Source organism: Ranitomeya variabilis, chromosome 8 (assembly GCF_051348905.1).
Source record: "Ranitomeya variabilis isolate aRanVar5 chromosome 8, aRanVar5.hap1, whole genome shotgun sequence".
NCBI lineage: Eukaryota > Metazoa > Chordata > Amphibia > Anura > Dendrobatidae > Ranitomeya > Ranitomeya variabilis.
This window is the reverse complement of record NC_135239.1, coordinates 55,673,902-55,693,999: the sequence shown is the minus strand read 5'-3', so window position 1 is coordinate 55,693,999 and position 20,098 is coordinate 55,673,902. Positions and strand designations below refer to the sequence as shown.

General features: G+C 42.9%; 1 protein-coding gene across 2 annotated transcripts in view; it reads left to right on the top strand.

The window, feature by feature from the left end:
* Positions 1-20,098, top strand: part of RPAP2 (RNA polymerase II associated protein 2) — a 102,234-nt gene that overhangs the window by 23,776 nt on the left and 58,360 nt on the right. For both annotated transcript variants that reach the window (XR_013218521.1, XM_077277256.1), the window contains exons 8-10: positions 3,013-3,904; positions 4,895-4,989; positions 9,489-9,569. Coding sequence is in view for 1 of the 2 variants with exons in the window: in XM_077277256.1 (XP_077133371.1) it covers positions 3,013-3,904; positions 4,895-4,989; positions 9,489-9,569 (1,068 nt within the window). In the remaining variant the exon portion in view is untranslated. The remainder of the gene's footprint in view (positions 1-3,012; positions 3,905-4,894; positions 4,990-9,488; positions 9,570-20,098) is intronic.

The window sequence follows — 20,098 nt, the reverse complement described above, 5'->3', positions numbered from 1 at the left end:
CATGAGGCCGGACATATTTTGAACTGTGCGGTTTACATTTGTGTGTTTGACATGCAGAACCTACACTTTTATCCCAGGTCCTGTGAAATTCAGCCCCATAGATGAGGCTCATTCAGTCACTTACACATCTGCTTTGTGTATTTCAGTTGCTCATATTTATGAATCATTGAGTCTGTATTGGGGGTGTCCAACCTGCGGCCCTAGGGCCACATGTGGCCCAGGATGGCTGTTAATGCGGCCCAACACAGACTTCCAGTGGGTCGCAGCTTAGTCGCTTAGTTGCATAGTGGGCTATCGTCAGAGTTTTTCAGGGTGCCCGTCCATCAATTTTTGTGCAGAGAACTGTGCTCGCATACAGCGATCTATACTGAACACCGCATGGCACAAACTACACTGGATTAAATCTGACACTGGCTAGTGCCAGCGTCGGGATGTTTTTTGTGGGCATAGTTAGCACATTCCATCCTCCTGCCATTGCAGCTCTCTAGCACCATAGCTCTGCTGCTCCAGGGTCTAAGTGAGTCTTTATACAGGAGTCTGTGTATCGTTTGTGATGTATACCGCAGTCTCAGTGTATCCTATGTGATGTATACAGCGGTCTCAGTGTATCCTATGTGATGTATACAGCAGTCTCAGTGTATCCTATGTGATGTATACAGCAGTCTGTGTATCCTACGTGATGTATACAGCAGTCCGTGTATTCTATGTGATGTATACAGCAGTCTCAGTGTATCCTATGTGATGTATACAGTAGTCTGTGTATCCTATGTGATGTATACAGCAGTCTGTGTATCCTATGTTTACAGCAGTCTGTGTATCCTATGTGATGTATATACAGCAGCCTCAGTGCAGCATTTTACTTAACATTTTGGGACCGGTTTGACTTTAAAACATACTGTATAATTAGAAATATGTGAGACATTTTTTGCTGATCTATGGTGGCGGAAATCAGGAAAATTGTGCACAGACCTTCCTTTTTTTTTTTAAGCTTGTCAGCTTTGACTAGTGTTTGTATTTAATGTGTGGCCCAATACAACTGTCCTTCTTCCGATGTGGCCCAGAGATGCCGGAAGGTTGGACACCCCCAGTCTACAGTTCCTGAAATGGTATGATTCCGCATTAAATAAAATCCCGTTTTGGGGGCTTCTTCCGCCCTCGCTTCCTTTGATGATTAGATCCGCACCCTTGTTTGTTTTTTCCTGCGGCGTGGCCCTGTTTGCGGTGTATGATTTACTGTACAGCTGCAGGTAACAATGCCTGATGAAACCTCGCACACATACGCTCTGTGTACACAGGCGGCACCAGCGGATCCTGCCGTCCTGCTCATTACATCTGGTGACAGTTCAATGCCAGATTTATTTGTGCCGTCCCCGGGACCCCGTCACATCTCTCAGCGCCCTTTTATGTCCCTGGAGGAGATAGAAAGCAAGAAGCGGCCACTAAATCTGTACATTTGTTGTCTCTGTGATTTCCGTCACCTCCCGGCTTAGGAGCAGATAGCGCAGATCTTGGGAGGTGATTGCCGGGGATTGTCTGCAGTCGCTCCTGTTGCTCTTTACGTTGTGAATATGAAACGTTTCGGGGGATTTTTTTTCCTTCATTTGCAAATTGATACTTCATTTTAGAGTTTCATTTCCTTATCAGATGTGTATCTTAAAGCTGCATGATACTGAATGTGCTTTTTTCCCAACTTGCTTCCTCTCTGCCATCCTTGATTATTTTATAAAGGTCATCATGTTATTTTGGGGGGTGAGGAATAATCCTTCCAGTTAGGGCTATGTGCACACAGAGTTTTTTGGGGAGTTTTTTGGAGCAGAAACTTCCAAAATGTCAAAGCACTCCTTCGTTTCTGCTCCGAAAACTCAGCAAAAAAAATTCCATGTGCCCAAAGCCTATAGGTGTTTTCCCACAAACGACATGTATCACCACAGGGACCACCATCCATCCCAAGCATGGGGGTCCAGTGTTTCCCATGTAAATGGAACGGAAGAGTGAATGCATGACCACCACTCCATGCATGCACAGTGTTGCTCCCATAGAAGTGAATGGAGCTATGATTTAAAATTGACAGCAGGAGATACCGGGCAGGTGGGACATGAAGGATCACCGAGACCCTCACCGATCCAGAGAACGGAAGTGTTGTGACCCCAGTGTGAGTGGAACGGTACGGCACTTGCGTTACGGAATTGTTGCTCCATTCACTTCTATGGCAGCAATACTGTGCATGCGTGGATTATCCCTTTAATGGGACAGCGCTGATCAGTCAACATTGTAGATCACTGGGAAATAAAGAAAATTGAAGGAATTCATACACAAAGCACATTGGAAAGTTTCATAACTTTTAACTAGAAGTGGAAACTCCATCTACCCACACAAACTTCTAGTAAATGGCACTAGAGCTTTTTTCTGGACATCACAGGAGTAATAAAGCATAATGTAGGAAAAAAATCCCATCTGCAGTCGTGTCCTGCGGTCCTGACGGAAACTTCTCCCATCAAGACTTGTTTGACATATGTTCCACGGACGGACACCTTCACTGCCTCTTATTTCTGGTCACCATGAAAGTAGTATGTGACGCATGCTGTGTGTGTCCATTTTTGTTAATGGATTCTATGAATTTGGAGTTAGATATGTTAAAGGGGTTGTCCATCTCTGGAGACAATTTTGTTTCCTTTTTTTTAATGCATATATTTGTGGCTAAAAATATTTTTTGCATACATTGTTTTGCACCATCTGTTTTCCTGCACATCCAACTTTGATGTGGTCTGTGGCCATAGATCAGCTGAGAGCAGTTAAAAAAAAATAATTAAAAATTTAAAAAAATAAATAAAAAGATGCTACTGCTGGGGAAATGGGAACCAATCACAAAAAGGATTATTATATTTTTTTTCAGCAAGAAAATTCCCTACATTTAAATAAGAAAAAAAATGACCCCAAAGGTGACAACAACCCCTTAATTATCACAGTCGTTAAACTTAATAGAGTCACATGCTCCACTTTCTTTCTTGTCAGTGGCCGATCCGGAGAAGAAGTCAAATTAACCGAGAGACGCATTAAAGCTTCAGAAATCGAGGAACCTAAACGTACAACAGAAGGTGGCGGATCGAACTCTGCCGACAGCGATGAGGACGGCGAAGATGAACAGGCCTTTGTCTCCTCGGTCATCCCGGCTCCAGAACAGACTCATGAGGATGCAGAGTTACTACCGGACAGCGGTAATGTTACCCAGGAGGAGAGGACTCCAGACAGGGTGGACTTAGACCAGAATTTGGCCGACACTACAGAGAGATTAGGTCATTGTAATTTAAAGGACCATGAAAAGACGTCTGACCCACGAGGAGACCCTGATGGGCAATGCCCTCGAGATGTTGGGCATGGGACAGAGGCCACCGAGGTAGTAACGGAAGTGACTCGGAGAGCAGTAAGCAAAAGTGGTGCAGAGCATCTAAGGAAGCTTCTCTGCAAATCCAAGACTTATCAGGCGACCCAAGAAACCAGCGTTCATCCTGTCGTAGGTAAAGGTGGTATGCTCGAAGTCCTCACGCAGACCTTAAACGAATGGAAATCAGAGGAAACCTTGCAATATCTCTTTGGCACAGATTACGTAGTAGAACATAAAGAACACGTTCCGGTGGCCACCTTCGAGGTGCAGGAACTAGATGAAGATGACTTAGACTTGGACGATGATATCAAGGAGAATTCTTCTAACAGCGAGACACTCCTGAATGAGGGTCTGCCTCTTGGGAACCAAAACAGGGTCTCGAAGCCGCTTCCTAATTATTCAAAGCTTAGAGAAGACACAAAAATGTTAGAAATTCGAGCCAGGCAGTTCTTCACGGGACAGTACGTGTTACCCGAAGAGGTGGAACATGAGCAAGATGGACTTCAGGTGGCTGAACGCAAGGTTAGTACCCAGACTCAACCAGTTCAGGATATGCTATTGAAGGGGGTTTTCAGTTTCGTAAAACCCTTGTCCACAATCCGCAGTTTTCTTTAAGTAAACTGTACTTTACTTACCCTCCCCAGGTCCAGTGCTGAGTCTCCACTACTCCTGGTGTCTGTTGTATGCAAGAAAACAGCGCAGAGTGAACTCAGCAACCCTGCCTGAGTCAATGGCATGAGCCGCTGAGCTCTGCGATTGGCTGCAGCGCTGCCTATATGACGTCCGCGCTGCAGGCAGTAACAGACAAGATAGTAGTGGTGGAGACTTACCGCTGGACCCGGGACAGGTGAGTGAGGAAGAGTTTGTTTTTTAAAACAAATTGCGTCTGACACACTGGTTTACCGAAACTAAAAAACCCCTTTAAATTTGGAATTAGTACATAATCCTGGCCCTAGTGTTTGGTCCGTCTGTGCACCATGAATTGAGCTTTTAGGGCCAACTCGGACGTCCGTTTTTCATGTACGTGTACAATCCTTGATTTTCATGTATAGAGACCCTATCTAGTATAGTCTATGGGGCTGTTCACACATCCGGTTTTATTTTTTTTGCAGTCGCAAAATTACACAGACATGTCAGATATCAGTCCATCTATGGGTCCATGAAAAAATCAGACATGACTTGGATATCGAAAAAAAATGGGAAAATCCAGCACCCACAAAAGTCATAAAACATCACATTTATTAGTAGATTTAAACCATAAAAAAGAAAAATTAAAAACGAATGATAACGGTTGACACATTTTGAGTTGCACTAGCTCCTAATCATGGTCATGATTGCCCCTTTAGCCATCGGAATGCTTTTGGCTTGTATTTGTCCATATCCATGATTAAAGTAATACAAGTGACGGATTTTCATGTTTCTAGCCAATACATATATTTTAAGGCCGTTTGCTTGGTATGGGGGTGGATTAACCCTTTATTTGTGTCTTTTTATGTTCTTTTTTTTCCCCAGCAAACAACATCTTGGGCTCCACCTCTTCCTCTCGTGGATTCATGTTCCCAGCAACAGATCCGTAAACGAATAGTACTAGAAAAACTAAAAAAAGTGTAAGTAGCCTGCACAGTAGTCGATGTATTTTGCTACCTTTTACTTGGGACTGTCTTTACAGGGGTTGTCTAATAAGAGTGCACCGCTCCCCTGCCTCCCAGCTTCCTGCCAAGGTGTGGGGGGGGGGGGGTGGCAGTGCGCTCCTGATTGACTTAAAGTTCAGGCCAGCGTCACGGGTGCGCCGATGGTCCAAAAAGTTCATTCTCCAGTGCAAGCAGGGTCAACTTTGGAGGAGTACAGGGAGCAGCGCTTACAAGCTTTATGACAGTGAGCTTGCGAGCGCTGCGCTCCTTTTCTAGGAGACCGAACACTGATAATAGACTACGGGGAGCTGGTAACTTAGGCAAAAAGCAGTATATAATGCAATTAATAATCCCTCTTTTTGAAAACGTAGCATATTTTTTTTATTTTGTTTTAATAAGATGCAAAGTTGCTTGTTTTTACCTGCAATTTTACCCATTAAAGGTGATGATACAACCCCTTAAACCATAGGAACATGGTCAAAAGACAAAAATAAGAACTGACTTGCTCCAGCCTTCCGATATATATCCCACTATCTCTCCAGGCCCTGAATACTCTCGCATGCACGCTCAGATCATCCGAGCGTGCATGTGTTCTCTGTAGGAAGAGGGGATAAGCTGCGGCCGTACCATTCCTAGCCGCCTATTAAGTTATCTACAGCAAAACCCCACAATCCTGATCCTCCTGATATCTGCTAATGGTGGAGAGTCAGGAGGGCCTCATACGTGTGATCTGGTCGGCCGGTCACTCGGCCAGTACGGTCGCTGCACATCTGATGTGTGCTGGGGTCTCCTTCATGGGGATAATGGTTGAAATATTTGGCTTTTACCATATAGCTTGGCAGAACCGCTTATGACATTTTATGCACCTCACATGATTGTATGATGATCTCCGAGCATTCGTCCTGTTGTGTCAGCTCGCCTTTATTACAGAATGGGCGTCACTGCATCCGGCCATGTAAAACATCAGATCTATTATTTTAAGCTCTTCGATCTGCCCCATTTCTTGTCACCTTCCCCTGCCCAGCACCAGCAGGAAACTGCCTTCTTTTTTTTTTATAAAGTGTGAAAACTTGCACCGTTCTTCACATACAAACAATATTCTTGTTTTTCTCTGTTTGCAAGAATATGTCCGGGTACAGTGGAGCAGTCGTAAATAATTCTGCACTTATCTGGGCACATGTAGATAGTGATGCATGAAAAACCCAAGATTTGCATTTCACACCAGGGTCAAGATTTTTACAAAGTTATATAAATTGAAAAAAGACCCGTTCTGCATTCTCTATCGCTAGATTATCTATAACCCCCAATGGTTGGTGTATTGAGGAAAGCATCCAGAGCTTTTTTAAATATTATCTGCCATTACTAGCTCTTGTGGTCGGCATTCCCCCGTCTGCTGCTCTAACTGTAAAGAACCCTTTCCTATTTAGCTGCTGCCAGAATCGCCTTTCTGCCATGTAATGTATATGCAGCAATAGGATTACTCCGTCCTGGTCCATTACTTTACATTTATCAGCATTAAACCTCATCTGGGTTAGGCTCGGTCAAATCTTTTCCAGATGGAGAAACCTACTAGGGGTCCCAAAAAGAGATCCCGTGAAGATGTGTTGTACCATCTGGGTAGAGATGCGTTACAATCCAGATCTCGTTCCAATCCACAAAGCAGCTTTACATTGCATCTTCTGCCCCATCTGTACCATATAATCAATATTCTGTAATCGCTTTGTGTCATGGATCGTGGACTTAGTTTTGTAGGGATTTGTCCCTTTTGACAAAGGGAATGGTAATATCCAGCTTTCATTAGCTTCATATATTGCCAGGAGGAACAACAATGGAACCACCCTATTCCACAGATGATCCAGAATAGATTTTTTTTTTTTTTTTACAAATCTATACTAATCCAGACTTCTCAGGAGACACTTATGGCTCCTCTTTAATGATCTGTCCAGCCGTGCTCCTACTTCAGGCATCGCTGCGTCCGTGGGTCCCCATCAGAGTAATAAAAGAGCCATCCAGCTTATTTGCTGTACTCGCACTAGCCGTGAGCCTTTCAGCTCCGTCCGACACTACAAAGACTCTCACGACGCAGAAACAGCATCGACTTTAAGTGTCAGTGGCAGTGGAAATAGCTGAGAAAGCAGCAATAGACGACACTCCAGCTGGTCAGAAAATCAATGCATTTCCCATGGTGGCGTCACTACGTTCTGCTGGTGTTAGTAGCGCTGAGAGTCTATAGGACGAGAGCCCCTTTACCCTGTAGGGGTCACTGTTGTCGTTGCGTATAGAACAAATGACCATGGAACCTGAAATCTTTACCCGCTATTAACTCGATCCTTTTTTTTTTTTTTTTTTAAAGCCTTATTTGACACCGAACAAATGTTTACGAATGATCAAACCACACAGGGATCCAGTGATCACCCCACTATAGGACATAAGCGTTGGATCAGCATTCTGTGCATCTAGAAAATGAATACAAGTTCTCTAATCTGTTTTTATAGATCTCTCCGAGTTATTGTTGTGGATGATGTCCACTATATTATATATATATATTATAATAGATATTTCCTGCCAAGAAATTCTACATTCTAGATCCACAGACATTAATATGGAGTTGGTTCCTTTGTTGCTTCTGAGAAGACTTTCTACAAGATTTTGGAGGCGTCTGTGGGAATTTTTGCCCTTTCATCCAGAACGTTTGTGAGATCAGACACTGATGTTGGAGGAGGCCGGGGTCACAGTCTCCTTTTGTAGTTCATCCCAAGATGTTTGATGGGGTTGAGGTCCAGGCTCTGTGCGACCGGTCATGTTCTTCCACACCAAACTCCCCCCAACCATGTCTGTATGGACCTGGCTTTGTGGACTGGAGCACAGTCATGGGGCACAGAAATGGGCCTTCCCCAAACTATTCCCACAAAGTTGGAAGCTGCAATTACCCAAAATGTCTTGTTCTGAAGTATTAAGATTTCCATTCACTGGAAGGAACTAAGGGGCCATGGCTGTCCCCTGAAAAACATCCTTATATCATATCCCTCCTCCACCAAACTGTAGAGTAGAGTAGAGTTGGCACAATTCAGTCAGACAAGTAACGTTCTCCTGGCGGTCACTTCACCAAACCCAAACTCGTCCATCCGATGCCAGTGAGAAAAGTGTGAACAGTCATTCCACCAAACATGTGTCCACTGCCACAGAGTCCAGTTTTGGGGGGTTTAGACCACTACATCTGACACTTGGCCTTGTGCTTGGTGATGTAAGGCGTGCATCCAGCTGCTAGAATATTAAGAAGGGAAGAGATGTCATGATCTGACTCGTTCCACTGGTGGCTCCTATTATAGACCCGCACCACTAGTGATTTATTCCCATTTGTTACTAATGACAGATGGTGGCATGCTGAGTGGGCAGATGTTATACAACGGGGCAATTGGGCTGAAGGTTATGCACTGGGGGCAGTGGGACTGAATGAAAACCCTTCTGTACATATTGTGTATTCTGCTTTTGAAAAACTTTATAGTAACAGCAGTTTGTTCTGAAGGAAGAAGATCTGGCACGTGTCATATGCAAAATTTATTGTTTTGTGTTTCGTGAGATGAAAATAAGTAAATTTTATAATATAAACCTGATTTCCGTTGTGTATTTTTTTTTGTTATATAAAGACTGTCAATTGAAAGGGCAATATATATATATATATATATATATATATATATATATATATATATATATATATATATGTGGCCGCGCACCTTTAGTATTAAATCACTGTTCAGGTGCACAAATACGCTATGTGGCCATTATACAGTCATACACACACATGATGTGCGACTAGTGAGTGCATGAACTCCAATATTGCTGTAAACGTTAACAACGTAAGAAACTAGTTAGCTTTTTTTGATGAAACCATTCTAAAGCCATCCAACCACGTCAAGGTGACCTTTTAATATGGATGGTCCCTATCAGTAATGTCTTACCTCTTCATGTGCCAAACCACACTTTCTTCCCAGTCAGGGCTTTAGTTGTCAGACACACCTGCTGTTCTTTCATTCCGCATTCAGATGAGTTTGGCGCATGGCGAGGTAGGCTATAAGTGATAGGGACTATCCATATTAAAAGGTCACCTTGAAGTGGTTGGCCATCCATATTTATGTGCACCTTGACGTGGTTGGATGGCTTTTGCGCTCACTAACTATCTTACTTTTTTAACGTTTATAGCAATAGTGCAGTTCATGTATTCATTAATCACAGTGTTCGGACTCATCGTGTATTTATATGTTTATTGAAAGGGGACACAACCAGGGGAACCCTGACGCAGCCCCCCAGTGTCTTGCCTTTTTGAAGAGTGAAATAGCTCTGCATGCAGTCACATACTGCAGAATACATAACAGACTACTGTAAAGACAGTAATGGTTTTCAGAGCCTAATACTTGCGTGTATGGACAGAATTCTGCAGACACAAGATTTACTGCTATTTTTTTCCTTCTCTCTAGCTTCCCAGCTATACTGATGCCACTTCGGATCACATATAGTGATGTATCCAAAGAGTTGCACGATCTGGTCAAAACTTTCAGGTGAGTTTTTTTTTTTTTATTATGACTGCATAGTCACATATGTAAAATTTAAATGGTCATGGTCATTTCAACTTTTTTTTTTATATTCAATAGTACAAGCAAAATTAGGAAACACTGTAGTATATATTAGAAAAATGTGCTTATTTCTCCACTAATCAGCCACTACTTCTCCTTCTTCCACCTCCTCGTCTCTGTAGTCAATGTGGGGTTGGGGGAAGCTAAAATCCATCTTGGCCAAGACAGAACAGACTAGCGGCCCACTGAGGGATCACATTACAGGCACCTATTGAAGTCTATGGAGAGGAAAGGAGGAGGAGGAAAGTGAGAGAAAAAAAGCATAAACCAACTTGACACTTTCTAGTAAGTGTTTTATCTCGCCTTAGTGCTAGATTCACAGCAATACTGCTCAGTTCTTACTAGAAAATAATGACTTATTTAACAATTGGGTGTTACAAGCTAGGGGTGTGTCCTTGCATACAGTGACCTTGTCCAATCATTGCTGACAGTGTCAGATTGTATAGAGATGCACCCCTATAATAAGGGGGAAGGGTGACACCCAGTTGTCAGTTTATTGACAAATGTTCAGGATGAGTAACGGAGGAGTTATGGAAAGAAATGCTCCACAATTGTTATTTCATGGGGAATACACGTAGGCAGACACTAGAGGATTGGCGATGATCGGTCCCTTGGCTCTGTTTCCTGCAAATGTTCTTAATGCATTATTTTATGGGGCTTTCTACAACGTATTTCACATATTATTTAATATGTATTTTTATTTTGTACTATATCAATCTTACTTTACTTCTCCTTTTGACGTTCATACTCTATATGGTATTTAATGGCTCAGTGTTCAGTGCCTTGATACCAATCATAGATGCATGATGTGTCCGTCATGGGAGAGTTACAGCTAGCCAGGGGTGGTCCGCCGACCCCAAATCCTCTGCTGTGCAGTCTCATGGATACTTTCTTCTTTCTCCTCTTGTACAAATATTGGTAGATTCTGATCCTCAGAAATGTTTTATCCCACGTTCTTAAAAACTAGTTATGCCTAAGGGAGGGACAGGACCGTAAATATAGGGGTACACATGCAGCATTTGGAAATCTTTTCAACCACTTGCCCAAATGATGCCCCATATGTAGAATGCAGGAGTCTAAAGGCATAAATTGTCTGATACATTTGGTTCAACCCATCATAGAGGCTCCTGTATAAATTCCAAACATTCTTGTGCACTTTTTGCAACGTTTTTCACTATTTTGCTACAGTTTCTTGCCATAGGTGACCATAGTTCTGAAGGAGTCACACTAGTTTACATTTACACTCTTTAATGTATACATGTCAATCTTTCCTTCCTTTATGTCCAAGGTCGGCCTATAAGCAAAGATCTAATGTGTGTGGAAGTAAATCTGACTCTACCAGTAATATAAATGGTGCATGACGGAAGGACCTGTTGTCACGCTGCTGCAATACAGGTAGGTGCAGGCTCCACTAGATGGCAGTAGAGTGGAAGCAGGACTGCACCTAAACAGAGCTGGCCTGCAGTGCAGTAATGAGGCTACGACAGGTGGCAGCAGATTAGTCAAAGAAGCCGGGTAAAATCCTAAACTGTAGCGCAGTACCAAAGGAATAAGCAAACTCCTGGTCAGAGACCAGCCAGGGGGTCAGTAACGGTCAGGAGCAGATAAGACAAAGGACAGAAGCAGGTCAGGATACAAGCCAAGTCAAAACCAGGGAGTCTGCACACTAAAGGAAAGCATTGAGTCAAGACGGGAATAGGGGAAAACAGAGACACGGGTTCAGACAGCAAACGCAGCAGGACAAATCAGAGCAATCAGTCAGCTACAGCAGCACTAGGCAAAAACTATAACCGACATGATCTGCAGGACACAGCGGGGATAAATAGCCAACCTGAGCCCAGACAGAGGCTGAGAAAGGTTAACTCTTCACATGACCAGACCGGGAAAAAGGGAAAACAGGACTCAAAACCTGGTCTGGATCATGACACCTGTTACAGATTTTGCATTGGGTACATATGAGCCATATGAGCCACTAGTTACACTTCTGTGTGGAAAATTATAGGAGCCCCTCAGAGGACAGGGACCGCGTCCGATTCTGTGTAGAGTATATACAGTAAAGGTATGATTTATATAGCACAATATAATGATAGTATGATTGGGTTTTACATGTATACGTCCCTATTATAGCACAGTTGGTTTCCAGGTATTTAGGGTATTATAAGGGAGTGCATTAGGCAGTATGTGCCTCTTTTCCCTTTCCTGCGCTACAAGAAATGACGAGCGAAAAGGCTGCAGTGATGATATCGGTAACCTCTGCCCCTTCCATGTCTCGGAGACTTAGAGAAATGAGAGTCTGTTGTCACATATTCCAGTGGATGGGGACTAACAGGCCGGGGTGCTTATCACAGAGCTGCAATTTTCCCCTCCACTGAGCCCTTCAGAAACACTTCTAGTTCATCCTATTTGCTGCAGCGTTTTAGTCCATTCTGTGCAGATGAGAAAAAGCTCTAAGGAGATCTCAGAAGACATTTTAGTACAGTTATAGTTCATTCTCAGCAATGTCCCAGCGTGCCTGTACGCTTTTGTTACCAAAACTGAGATGTCACATTATTCTCCAGAGGACGTCTGTCTGTCAGGCTACAAAGTAAGCTAAAAGGTAAATCATTTGCTTCACTTGGGCTACCAGATACAGTACCTGGCGTGCCACAGCCCTACCATTGATTATGGGGGGTTCAGCGCTAGTACAGATATATAGTACACGTCCTGGGTACATCAAATGCAAACACATTCTAAGGCCATGTTCACACAGGTTAAATTTGACATGGATTTCTGTGCACATTGTATGCTGAAATAAAACCCTGATATGCTTCCTATGCATTTAAGAAGAGTTTCCACAGCCCAATTTATGCACATCATAAAATTCCTGTTAAAATTTTTCTTTTAATTATTTGCAACTTAACAAATTAACTTTTTTTTTGAAGGCTAAATGGGCGTTAGTTTTCACTGAGAGCATGTACTTCTCTCTTTATGATGCGGACCGATCATAAGAAGGCAGCAACCTACTAGAGAAAGTACGTTCACAGGTTTCTCTGTGTGTCTCGGTGATCTTCTAGTCTAATCTCCACAGTGTGTAGGAGGGAGAACAGCTGAGTTTATCTGTGTCACATTACAAACCATTCTATCAGGTCTTCTGATAAGAGTGTGTCAGTAATCAGACCGATGTCTGCTGTGCTGAATGTGTCAGTAATCACACTTGTTTTGTCAGATTCTGACAAATAAAGAAATCAAGATTCACAATGCCTTTGCATGCCAAAAATCACACTTATGTCTGCTGAGCTGAGTGTGTCAGTAATCACACTTATGTTTGCTGTTCTCAGGCAACTTGTAATCACTCTGTAGTGAGATCAGGGTTGTCCTTGCATCTCACACAGGAGTAACCTGTCTGTTCTGGATTCACCCTATGTGTGATATAATGACACCCTTCTCTGAACTTACTGCAGAGCGATTACAAGTTGAGCACAACAGACATAAGTGTGATACTGATACATCTCTGGAAAGACAGTGAGGGGGAGGGGCAGTAAAAACCATGCTACGAGAGGAGAGATGATAGAAGGGTTTGTAATGTGACACAGCTAACCTCAGCTGTTCTGTCCCTCTTCCCACACTGAGTCATGAAGGAGGTTAGACCAGGAGATCAGGGCTGTATCACTACATCTCATACACTGAGAAACCTGCTCTGTGGGCGCATTCTTTTCTTTTGAGTGTTGCTGCCTGCTTATGATTGGTCTTCATCATACAGGGAGAAGTACTACACACCTCCAGTGAAATCTTGATGACACCCACTTGGACTTAAAAGTAGACGAGAAATTTTTTTTATCATGTATTTTTCAGTTTATAGTTCCTTTTAAATGGAAACTGTAAATAGAAAATTACTTATTCTTTAAATCTGCTTTTTGTGTTACATGCGTTTTTATTAAATCTTTGGCATTTTTATTTTTCATACCATGATCGTTATTAAAAAAAAAAAAAAAAATTAGTAAACCTACAATTTTCACAGTGGCCACTGGGGATTTTTTAGACTCAGACTTCCAGTCCTTTCAGGAAGGTTCCTTATCATTACAGATAACACCTCTATAATACACAACTGATGACACAGAATCCACCAATCACAATATGTAATGTCACAATGACCCTTGCACTCTTTGGGTAGATGCTTCAATACAAAAGATGTAGTCGGGGACTGTTCATTGTGGCTAATGTACATGTAAATTTCCTTAACGAGCAATAGGTTCGAGTCTTAAAAAGCCCCAGTGATCATTTTGAAAATGTGCAAGTTTTCTATTTTTATTTTTAAATAAGAGTGTGATCTGGAAAAAAAAAAACTACAACAAATTTTTTATTTAATAAATGTAACATAAAAGGCAGATTTAAACAATAGGTCATTTTCTGACGACCCATTCCTTTCACGTGCCATGTAGAACACCATCTTTCTGGAAATCAGTGGACCACGATCACAGATCTCACTGATGTGGTCTTCACAGTTCTGAATGGGTTTCCCCTTTGATTTCTCGTAGGAGAATCTGTTGCTCAGGGCAGAGTTTTGTATTTTATCTCATTTAATATGTAGTGTTTGGGGTTATTTTTAGGCTTCCTGTAAATCTCAAGACTTTTTTTTTTATCTTTTCAAGTGTGCCTCGTACGCCTTTTTGATTATGAGTGCTGCCAGTTAGTAATCTGACATTAAGATTGCTTGTATAGATGCAGGAATTAAAATCCAGGTTTGTACCTAAACGGTGGGAGCTGGGAAGTGTAATAATGTTGATGATGGAACGAAGTGTAAAACTCAGGTGTACTGCTACAAAGATCATGAACTTCATGACCACATGCCTTAGAAAAAAAAAATCTACCCCCATACATGCATGATATTTGCGGTAAAGAATATCTATGTCTAGCACCATGTAAAAAATATTTTAACAATGCTTAAAAAAAAAAAAACAACTTACAGCTCCTATGCAGACATGTGAGTTTCTACATGCACACTGTGCAAGTAAATCACGTGTGATTCTACAGTGCTGTGTTACTGACCGCTGCTCTCCATGAAAGAGACAGAAAGGTGTCCACATGTGCTGCCTACATAAGTCAAGGGATATTTATCATGTTTTTTTCATTTCTTCTTTGGCTCAGATAAAAATACCGTAATTACGGTACTTGCAAAGAACTGTTAAAATGATTTCAAACTTGGAAGGGGAATCCAATAAAGTGATTATGGGATACTAGATGGTAGCCCGATTCTAACGCATCGGGTATTCTAGAATATGTATGTAGTTTATTTATGAAGATTTTAGAACAATACATTGAATACACAGGATTCGGCCAGCCGCGACCAATTAGCGAAGCGTGGTTCAAATCCCGCGCCAATTCGCAGCCAGACTGCGCCTGTCGCTGATTGTTCACGGCCGGCCACATAGTATATAGCACAGCCACGTAGTATATAACAGGCCACGTAGTATATAGCACAGCCCACGGAGTATATAGCATAGCCCACGTAGTAAATAGCACAGGCATGTAGTAAATAACACAGCTCATGGAGTGTATAACAGCCCACATAGCATATAACACAGCTCACGTAGTATATAACACAGCCCACGTAGTGTGTAACACAGCCCACGTAGTGTGTAACACAGCCCACGTAGTGTGTAACACAGCCCACGTAGTGTGTAACACAGCCCACGTAGTGTGTAACACAGCCCACGTAGTGTGTAACACAGCCCACGTAGTGTGTAACACAGCCCACGTAGTGTATAATACAGGCCACGCAGTGTATAGCACAGCCCACGTAGTATATAGCAATGTGGGCATCATATCCCTGTTAAAAAAAAGAATTAAAATAAAAAATCGGTATATACTCACCTTCCGTTGGCCCCGCATCCAGGCGAAGCGGTTACCGACGCTCCGGTGACCGCTCAGTGCATTGCGGTCTTGCGAGATGATGACGTAGCGGTCTTGCGAGACCGCTACGTCGTCATCTCGCGAGACTGCAATGCATGGAGCGGTCACCGGAGCGTCGCAAGGAGCGGGAAGGCCTGTTCCTGATCTGAGGGGCCGATGGACGGTGAGTATATAACGATTTTTAATTTTTTTTTATTATTTTTAACATTAGATCTTTTAACTATTGATGCTGCATAGGCAGCATCCATAGTTAAAAGTTGGTCACACAGGGTTAATAGCAGCAGTAACGGAGTGCATTATACCGCGGCATAACGCGGTCCGTTACCGCTGCCATTAACCCTGTGTGAGCGCTGACTGGAGGGGATTATGGAGCGGGCACTGACTGCGGGGAGGAAGGAGTGGCCATTTTGCCGCCAGACTGTGCCCATCGCTGATTGGTCGTGGCTGTTTTGCAGCGACCAATCAGCGACTTGGAATTCCATGACAGACAGAGGCCGCGACCAATGAATATCCGTGACAGACAGAAAGAAAGACAGACAGAAGGACAGACAGAAAGACGGAAGTGATCCTTAGACAGTTATATAGTAGACTAGATGGTAGCCCGATTTCTAACGCATCAGGTATTCTAGAATATGTATGTAGTTTATTTATGAAGATTTTAGAATAGTACATTAAATAAACAGGATTCAGCCGGCCGCGACCAATTAGCGAAGCATTGTTCAAATCCCGCGCCAATTCGCAGCCGGACTGCGCATGTCGCTGATTGTTTGCGGCCAGCCACGTAGTATATAGCACAGCCCACGTAGTATTTTGCACAGCCACATAGTATATTGCACAGCCACGTAGTATATTGCAGAGCCACGTAGTATATAGCACAGCCCACGGAGTATATAGCACAGCCCACGGAGTATATAGCACAGCCCACGGAGTGTATGACAGCTCACGTAGTATATAACAGCCCATGCACGTAGTGTATAACACAGCCCACGTAGTGTATAACAGGCCACGTAGTGTATAACACAGGCCACGTAGTGTATAACACAGGCCACGTAGTATATTGCACAGCCCACGTTCTATATTGCACAGCCATGTAGTATATAGCACAGCCTACGCAGTACATTGCACAGCCCGCATATTATATTGCACAGCCCACGTAGTACATTGCACAGCCCACGTAGTATATTGCACAGCCCACGCAGTATATAGCAGCCCACGTATTATATTGCACAGCCCACGTAGTATATTGGACAGCCCACATAGTATATTGGACAGCCCACATAGTCTATTGGACAGCCCACGTAGTCTATTGGACAGCCCACGTAGTCTATTGGACAGCCCACGTAGTCTATTGGACAGCCCACGTAGTCTATTGGACAGCCCACGTAGTCTATTGGACAGCCCACGTAGTCTATTGGACAGCCCACGTAGTCTATTGGACAGCCCACGTAGTCTATTGGACAGCCCACGTAGCATGTAGCACAGCCCACGTAGCATGTAGCACAGCCCACGGAGTGTATGACAGCCCACGTAGCATATAACACAGCTCACGTAGCATATAACACAGCTCACGCAGTATATAACACAGCCCACGCACGCAGTATATAACACAGCCCACGCACGCAGTATATAACACAGGCCATGTAGTGTATAACACAGGCCACGTAGTGTATAACACAGGCCACGTAGTGTATAACACAGGCCACGTAGTATATTGCACATCGTGCATTAAGGTTGTGACGCCTCTGATCTCAGGCAGATTCCCAGGTTCACTTCCCCTTTGAGAAAGCAATTACGCGAAACGCGCGTCAGGGGCTGTGGGAAGGCCACATAGGAATCCAGATCTACCATGGGTGAGTTTACTTTGCCTCATTAATGAGTATGAATATGGAATGTGCGGATGGACAGGACAATATGGGGCTATGGTCTCTGAGAAACGATTCCCTATTATAGGGCTATTGAGAATTTGGTGACTTCCAATACTTACCCAGGTCTTACTGTGGATGTGTGCCATACCATTAGTGTACTGGTTGGTTTTTTCCTCATTGTTACATGTTGGAATTTTTTAAATGTATTCTGCCATGTATGTATTTAATTGTTTGTATGTTATCTTTTGATATTTGGACCATAATAAAATATTTATACACCTTTTGTATATTTTTTTGTATCTATGCTCCCTTTTTCGCTAGTGTCATAGATTCCCAGTACAGTAGGGATTTTTAAGCAACAAAGTACTTTAGATGCATTCAGATTCTGGCCTGTTGATGAGCACCGATCATCTATATCCAAGCCAATTGTCGCTTGTTTACTGGCCTGATTACACGTGTCGATGAGTAGTTATGAGAAGAAACCAATTTTTAAATAAATGTTGAATCAGAAAATATTCTATTGTGTAGATCAGTGAAAAGAAAAAGAGTAAAGGCGTTCCAAGTGTGATACCCCCAATATAAGACAGGGAGCAAGGGATTGTGTATCCTCACCTGCCTGGGTTGTGACCCGGAACCACTCCTTAGGCCTCTTTCACACTTCAGTTGTTTAGCGTCAGTCTAAAACCGTCATTTTCCTCAAAAAACGGATACGTCATTTTTTGTGACGGATCCGTTATTTTCCCCATAGACTTGCATTAGCGACGGATTGTGACGGATGTTCGTCCGTTCCATCCGTCATGCGACGGATCCGTCAAAATTTGGCGGACGTCATCTAGACATTGACGGTCATTGCAACGTTTTTTGTCTGCGTTGAAATGACGGATCGCGACGGATCCGTCGCGTCCGTCATTTCTTAGAGTGGCCGCCTATGGGCGACGGATCCGTCGCGACCGTCATTTCAGCGGATCCGTCGCCCCAATCCGTTTTTTCAATTGCGCATGCTCCAAAAAGTATATACAACCCCCGAGTAACGGATCCGTCAAAAAAACGGATCCGTTACATCCGTTTTTTCAACAATTGTGACGGATCCGTCATTATGTCGGAAGTGACTGACACCAAATAACTGAAGTGTGAAAGAAGCCTTAGTTGTAAGAATCAAGGGCTGCCACTCTAAAATTAGAAATGTTGCAATTTCCGTTTGTTTTTTTGTTGTTTTTTTTTTAGCACTCAAACTTCCTGTAGTTTTAGTAAATTCACATGTACATTAGCCACAATGATCAGACTCTGACCTATCTTTAGCTCCTTCACGACATTTGACTTACCTATACGTCATGGTCGGATAGGGGTTCCTTACCGTTGACGTATGGGTACGTCATGGGATCTCGCATGGCACAGGAGCTGTAGAGCGATCGCCGCCTGAAACTGCTTACATGGCAGCCGAGCCCCAGCTCTCACAGCCAGGAGCAGTGCCCGCACCACCCCTGGCTGTTTCTAAATGCTACCAATATCGATCGCGACATTTAGGAGGCTGGGAGAGTGAGGGGCTCCCTCTCCTGTCCAATCTGCACACCTGCGACGTCATTATGAAGGCCCGATGGTCATCATAGTAGCCTGAGATTGCCATGCTATCAGAGTGACAAAAGTTAGTCTCATAGAGGGACTAAGTGAAAAAGTAAAACATTTTTTAAAAAATATTTAAACAAAAAAAGAAATCCAAAATCCAGAGCGACCTTATCTATAAAACAGTCACTAATTAACCCCCACAGTGAGCCCCTAAAAAAAAAAGTGGCAAAAAATGTGTTTTCATCATACCGCTGAACATGAAGTGGAATAACTTGCGATCAAAAATATGTATGTAAATAAAAATGACATTGTTGAAAACACCATCTTGCCCCGCAGAAAAAACAAGCCACCATACATCTCCGTCAGCAGAAAAATAAACAAGTTATAGTGATGCAAAAATAATTATTTTTCTATAAAACAGTTTTTGTGTAAAAGCGACAAAACATAAAAAAAAAAGATATAAATGTGATATCGCTGTAATAGTACTGACCCGAAGAATAAAGTTCCTTCTCATTTTTACCATTCGGAGAAGGGCATAAAAATAAATCCTGAATTGCTGTTTTTTGTTCATTCTGCCTCTCAAAAATCGGAATAGAAAGCAATCAAAAAATGTCATGTTCCCGAAAATGGTATCAATAAAAAACGTCAACTCGTCCCACGAAATAACAGCCATGTGAGGGCTTATCAGCTGAAATGTGGAAAAATTATAGCTCTCAAAACTTGGTGATGCAAAAACTTATTTTTTGCAAAAAAAAAAGTCTGTGTGTGTGACAGCAGCCAGACATAAAAACCCGATATAAATTTGGTATCGTAATCGCACCAAGACAAAGAATAAAGCTGTCTAATCACTTATACCGCACGAGGAACGGCGTAAAAAATAAATCACATTTTTCAACTGCTGTTGATTTGTTCATTATGTCTCCCAAAGATCGCAGTAAGGCTCAGCTCACATTTATCCTGCGCTCTACGCTGAGTGCTTACAAATGGGTTTCCATGTAAATCTCTGAAATATGTGATTCAAATGTAACCTCTGGCAGAAGATTCCCAATAATGAGGCAGATGGAGGCACTGTGGACGCCGTCTGATCTGTGATCTGGTAGTGTCCGTCTCTTTAAGCGTGTGTAAAAGCACGGTCCG